The sequence below is a fragment of the Hydra vulgaris genome, chromosome 14, assembly GCF_038396675.1.
Source record: "Hydra vulgaris chromosome 14, alternate assembly HydraT2T_AEP".
Classification (NCBI taxonomy): Eukaryota; Metazoa; Cnidaria; class Hydrozoa; order Anthoathecata; family Hydridae; genus Hydra; species Hydra vulgaris.
The window spans coordinates 7,397,519-7,403,758 of record NC_088933.1 but is presented as its reverse complement, the minus strand read 5'-3'; the positions used below and the strand labels follow the sequence as shown (position 1 = coordinate 7,403,758).

Here is a 6,240-nt window from a genome sequence, read left to right as displayed (position 1 = left end):
AGTGCAAATGTTTTGGTGTGCAGATATGGAGATTTGAATATCAGCGTGAACGATTTTTTATTTGCTTTGTCTGGCAAAAATCTGTTATCTAATGTCTGGGGAGTTACGAGGCATTACTCAAATAAACTTTTCGAGTTTGCGGGTGATAAACAATTCGGCAGTCGAAGTGTTTCTTAACACCGAAATTGAAATCAAAGGCTGCGCACTTAGCTTTCAACAAAAGTTTGTACGTAAGGTACATCACAGTGGGCATTTGGACGTCCAAGGACGTCCAGGGGACGTCTAAATTGGACCTAGGACGTCCAATGGACGTCCAGTAGACGTCCAAATGAAACACCTTTCGTCCGTCTACAGCGGACGTCCAAGGACGTCCGTTTAAAACACTTTTTGGACGAATTGAGACGTCTGGCGGACGTCCAAATTCGTCCAAAATTGACGTCCTATCAAACGTATGGTCGTCGTATTTAGGCATGACACCGAAATCTTGCAATAATTTCCTTTTTCAAGTTAAAAATTTATTTACTTGTTTAAATGTTATAATACATGGTATAATTTACAAAAAAAATTGAAGAATTTTTATATTATTTAACTCCTTCTTTTTGCGATTTCGGCATTGCACGTTTTAACAAGTCGCCAACAAGTGTCTCAATATTGCCCACGTCAAAACCATCTTTTTCTGAGATGAGCGCTTCTAAAACAAGCAAAATTTAGAACTAATTTTCATTTATATTTAATATTATTATGATTTTTTTGTTCTTTATAACAAAACTTGATAAAAAATTTAAGTTAATTACGATGTAATTAGGTATGTAAACTAACTTACTTTTTAAACATTTGTATAACGTTGTGGCCACAAATTTTCGTTTTCCTTTTATCCCATCTTTACTGAAGCAGCTTTGTAAAGGTTGTGTCATTATGCTGTCTAACACATTTTTAACTAGTCGACGTGGCGTTGAACCACCAACGCCCTTAATCTGTGTAATCTAGAGACAATAAAAACTTTATTTAAAAAAAAAATCCAAGCTAATCTCAATCTTGTGTCTATTTGAGGAAAGACAAAAATCATTGTAAATAAAATTGTTAACTTCTAATTTAAAATAAAAAATTTAGCTTTTTTAGTTTTGAGTTTTATTTTTAAAACTCAAAACTAAAAGGTAACATTGAAAACTATTGAAAAAATTTACTTTTTCTATAAGGTGGGAAAAAAAAAAAACTGACTAAACTACCTTGCGAAACCTCGCTGCTTTACTGGAGTTTAATCCATTTTCTTCCTCATCAAACCTTTCCATTGTATCTATTGGTTCTGTTAAAATATCGGCAGTTGCGAACCCACTGGGTCCCGCATCATTACTTTCAAGTAGCTCAAGACGATCAAGGATTTTTTTTTGATTCTCCTTAACTTGATCCAATTGACTTGTTAGTTCCATGAAAATTGCATATTGAAATTCTGAAAAGTAAAGCGAAAATTTAATTAAATATATAATTTATGATTTTTCAAAATTGAAAAAATATTTATTATTAATTGCAACTATTGAATTAGATTTAATTACAATTAATTATAACAATAAATTCTTAATTCTGAAACTAAAATGAATTATAAATATTATTATCAATATAATATAAAAAAATGAAACAGTTTTCAAAAATGAAAAACAACATTGATAAAATATATACAAGTAAATACAAAAGTACTCACGCTTGTTTGGCATTTCTTTAAAAGAAACTCCACCATCGCCTATATTTGAATGTTTCCTTTTTAAATCACCTGTTTTAAAATCAAGTTGAAAATATAGTTAAATTTTTATTCTGAAAATATAGTTAAAAAAGTATACAGTTTTTCTGAAATATCTGTAAATATAACCTCATCACCTGTATTTGAACATTTATTGCTCAGCCTATGAGTAAATCCACTGCTCATAGATTCATTAGAATGAAAAATGAAGTCTAGCTCTGGACTAGGTGCTCGAACTTCTTTTGATTTTTCAACATTTTTGTTAATGAAATCAGGTGTAAAATCAGGCAACAGACTTGGAGCTTGAGCTGCTTTCAGTTTTTCTAATGCAAAAAGAAAAAAACAAAAAAACAATAAAGTTGAAATAAATACTAATCAAACAAATAGTTTTTCTGGAATACCTTTACATAAAACTTAGTCACCTGTATTTGAATATCTATCGCTCAGCTTATGAGAAAATCCACTGTTTACAGGTTCATTACAATTAAAAATTATGTTCAGCTCAGGACTGGGTGCTCGAACTTCTTTTGATTTTCCTTACGGTTGATACAAATAAATTATTTATACACTCAATAATTTTTTTATCAAGGAGAAATTAATAAAAAATATAAACAGTGACTTTCTGACTCATCTTCTGTTTGAAATTGAAGCATCTGGTTGCATGTCTCTAACGTTCCAGCTTCCAAAATAAATTCAATAAACTTATACTTTTTCCAGCCTGGTTCCGGAAGAGCCCACTCAGAAATATAAGTTCCAAGAGTTTTGTATCCTTTGGGTGGAAAATAAACAATATATTTGTCTAAACTAACCCAATGAGAAGGAACCACTGTCTTGGTTGGTAGAGCCTTTCAGTTATAACCACAGTACTAAAAAGCCTGAGAATAAAAAAAGGACTTAATGAACAAATCAAAAGTACATACATATTACATTCATCTTAAATATCTTTTTACTTTTTTTAAATTAGAAACATAAACCAGTCAATATTGTGTACATATAATCTTAACTTCAGATTTTATAGTTTTGAACAGATTAATAATAAGAAAACCAAAAACAGTATCTAAATAAATCTCTTCTCATAAAAAAGGTTTAGAAGTAGAACTTTTAATATAAATAAAGATAAGTATAGTTTATTAGGTTGTTTTTTTTTTCAGCCCAAATTTACACAATTTAGTAATGGTATGATAACTTGATCATTTCCATGTGGTAAGCAAACACATTTTCTCCATTTTATATTTGTACAAGTTACTTGATCTGACCAAAGTGTATCTTTTCTTATCAGAAATATTTGAAGAGTCTTAGAAAAAACAAAATCTTCAAAAAATGTATATAGTTCACTCTTTTTTTAAATCTTGCATCTAGTCTCATCAGGCAAAATGTTGTTCACAAAGCATATACAATCTTGAGTATTAAACCAAGAGTTAGTAGGTCCATTAAACTTGGGTAATAGGAATTGTTTTCTCAGAGTAAGTATCTTTTAATTCATGAAGCCTTTTAATTATTTCTATTAATGGATTCTGTTTACCACGTACCATTCCTTTTAAGGTTTTCAAATAATTTTCAAATTGAAAACATGAAAAAACATCAAGAGAAGATTGAAAAAATTCAACATCATCAGTAAGATGCTTGAGGTTATGTATATTGTATACAGTGAAAGTATCACCATAATGCTCATGTGCATTAGTAACAAAATAATTTAAAAGTTGCCTTGCTGAATTTAGATAACTGCATCGTAAGATGGTTTCCTCTTCACATAGCATGCGTATTGCAAGAGCTAAACTCAAAAAATGTTTGTATCTTTTTGGTTCCAGCACATCCTTTAGTACAACAATGCCTGTGTATAGAAGAAAAGTTCTAAATTCAGTAGCCTTCCACCGATTTACTTCAGTTAGTTCACGTGGTTGTCTCGCAAAATCTGAAGGTAATTTTCCTTTTAGTTCACTTAAACGATGAGATATCTCTATCAGATTGCAGAAGCCAATCTTCCAGAGAATATCCCGTGGATATCCTCCTTTTAAATACAATAAAATACGACGCATTACTCCTAAACAAACTAGATGCATATAGTCCAATGGAAACTGTTGAATAAAATCTAGTTCTTGAATTTCATACAATGGAGTCACTATATGCTGATGAGATCTGTTTTCATTATCTACATTGAGCATACTGGCCCGAACGTAACCCATAATCAGTTCTTTTTAAAACCAAATTACTATTAATTGTACCATAAACTATACGACCTTTAACAGACACACCAGCCTCATCACATCTCTCACAGGCATGGTAACCACAATGTTGTACAATACCCTTCAGAAGACTGCGTGCAGGCGAATCACATGGAATTGCAAAGATTGAGACATAATAGGATTTACCGCATAAAATAACTGTTTTATTATGCAGCTCTTTAAGCTCATGTGCAAAATTGGTTAAAAACTCAATAGGATTTAGCTTTCTTCACCACATACAAGGCAACAGTAAAAGGTTGAAAAACAGAAAGTAGATGTGATAGGCCATAATTGGTATCCCGATGATTTAAAAATAGGGAGACCATCTACATTAAAGAGTAGCTTAATTTCATGACAGTTATATGCACTGCGCCTTAAAATTGTTTCAAGACCTTCCTTTATGCCAAGGTATCATTCACCTTCATTCATTTCGGTTGTATCAACTTTGTTCAATGTTCCTAAAAATATCTCCTGAATCTTGGAAGTTGGTGCCCATGATTTCTTAAAATTGTTAATAAGTCATTAACACATTCTCGTGTAGTTTGATGCTTTAATACCCAAATACGAATGTCTTTTAATAATGATTGACTATTATCTGTTAACTCACTAAATTCATCATCTGAAGGATAAATAAAACCATTAAAACTTTGCGAAACACTATTTACTTTGGGCTGATGATCACAATCTGATGCATTCTCACTTTCTGATTGCAAGAAACAACCACAATTAAAAGATTTTATAGCTAAGTTTTTACTAATATTTGAATCATTTGTTGGGGAATCAATACATTGTGAAATTGCATACACATGACTACGGTTATTACGCCAGTTAGTTATACGCTTCCTAAAACAACACTTTGCAAATAATAAAATTGTGTAAAATATACATATAATAAAACTTATTTGAATAAAGATAAGGTGGTAAATTTATTTTACTCAATTTGTAACTATTAATATTATTATTATTATTATTATTAAAAACTTTTCCATCTGTAATATTAATTTATTATTATACTGTTGAAATGAAAATTTAAGAATGAAGTTGAAATAAGTTAAAATTTAAAACACATTTAGAATTAAATATACATCATTTAATGCGAATATATCTTTGAATCTTACCTCTAGGACTCCTAGAATTAAGATTACCAGAAAATACTAATATATATTTTTAATAAGTACTCTAAAATTTCAAAAGAACACGGAAGCTGTCTATAAAACATGTAAATAATCAAAAGGTACCTTCAGTCTACTAGATTAAAATATTTATGCAAAAACTATATCATATAGTTTTAGTATAGATATTTTAATCTAGCTAGATTAATCTAGCTAGATTAAAATATCTACTGATATAATTATCTATTAAATTAAAATATCTATACTAAAACTATATGATATAGTTTTTGTATAAATATTTTAATCTAGCAGATTAGTGGTATCTCTAGAGATACCACTAGAAATATACTATATATTATACTAATATAAAGCTTTAACTATAGAAAATAAAACAAAGCTGAAATAAATGTTATTTAAAAAACTTTATATACCATATACTTATATAGTTTTTCAACTGGTAAGATTATAATCAATGCTAATAAATTCAGCTTTGTTTTACTCAAAGTTACTTGTACCTTTGATATTTTTCACTTGAATCTCCTTGAAATCTTTTTGAATACGTCTTACGTTCCATTATTTAATTTTGCAGGAAGACAGAATAATAGAGTCTGGTGATTGGTTAATGTAGGAAGACAGAGTAAGCAACTGTAACAAGAAATGTTGCAACTAGCACGCTCTTATATAACAGGGAATATAATTATACTAAAAACACAATTACAATGGCGGGTAATAGTTCGCGCAAGCGTATTAATACTATCAACATAGGTGACAGTTCCCAATTAAAAATTAGGACGAAGTTCGACTAATTTGGACTTCCAAGGACGTCTAATTAGTTCGCGGAAATCCGGACCAGATTTGTTCGTCTTTGGACGTCCAAGGACGTCAAATGCCCACTGGGATGTACTCGTGCAAAATATCCCAATTGGTATTTTACGAAACGGGTGTCAAAGCGCATTCATCTTGCTTGGAAAGCACCTTGCGACAGGCAGAGGTGAGTTTGACTCTTTTTACCTGCAAAAGGTTAAAGCCCAAGGGGAAGACATTTACACAGGTAACGTAATTATTATTATAAAAAACTGGAAAAACCCATCTCAAAATCCACTGCCACGCTATCAAAACGTTGATGGGCTTACCCTCAGATACAAACATATCGGTCAACCAGAAATCAACGCTG

The 6,240-nt window shown here is 30.6% G+C and overlaps 2 protein-coding genes across 2 annotated transcripts; both read right to left on the bottom strand.

Moving 5' to 3' along the window:
- Nucleotides 1–512: 512 nt before the first annotated feature.
- On the bottom strand, nucleotides 513–3,915 carry LOC136090877 (uncharacterized). The gene is made up of 9 exons (XM_065817853.1): nucleotides 3,169–3,915; nucleotides 2,895–3,026; nucleotides 2,352–2,577; nucleotides 2,155–2,268; nucleotides 1,870–2,055; nucleotides 1,697–1,765; nucleotides 1,227–1,447; nucleotides 824–983; nucleotides 513–691 (listed from the first exon to the last, which is right to left on the bottom strand). The coding sequence occupies exons 1-9, from the start codon at nucleotides 3,913–3,915 to the stop codon at nucleotides 582–584; spliced, it is 1,965 nt and encodes a 654-aa protein (XP_065673925.1). The 3' UTR covers nucleotides 513–581.
- Nucleotides 3,916–4,412: 497 nt separating this feature from the next.
- Nucleotides 4,413–5,663, bottom strand: LOC136090876 (uncharacterized). Its single transcript, XM_065817852.1, has 2 exons — nucleotides 5,582–5,663; nucleotides 4,413–4,797 (listed from the first exon to the last, which is right to left on the bottom strand). The coding sequence occupies exons 1-2, from the start codon at nucleotides 5,638–5,640 to the stop codon at nucleotides 4,413–4,415; spliced, it is 444 nt and encodes a 147-aa protein (XP_065673924.1). The 5' UTR covers nucleotides 5,641–5,663.
- Between the last annotated feature and the right edge of the window lie 577 nt (nucleotides 5,664–6,240).

Bases quoted from the DNA above. Each gene is read 5' to 3' on its own strand.
- LOC136090877 (XM_065817853.1), bottom strand. From the start codon at position 3,915: ATGGGTTACGTTCGGGCCAGTATGCTCAATGTAGATAATGAAAACAGA. The intron at 2,578-2,894 runs GTAAATTTGGGC...TATAACTGAAAG, and splicing joins TCATACCATTACTAAATTGT to GCTCTACCAACCAAGACAGT. The intron at 1,448-1,696 runs GTGAGTACTTTT...TTTACTTTTCAG, and splicing joins TAAAGAAATGCCAAACAAGC to AATTTCAATATGCAATTTTC.
- LOC136090876 (XM_065817852.1), bottom strand. From the start codon at position 5,640: ATGGAACGTAAGACGTATTCAAAAAGATTTCAAGGAGATTCAAGTGAA. The intron at 4,798-5,581 runs GTACAAGTAACT...GTGTTGTTTTAG, and splicing joins TCAAGTGAAAAATATCAAAG to GAAGCGTATAACTAACTGGC.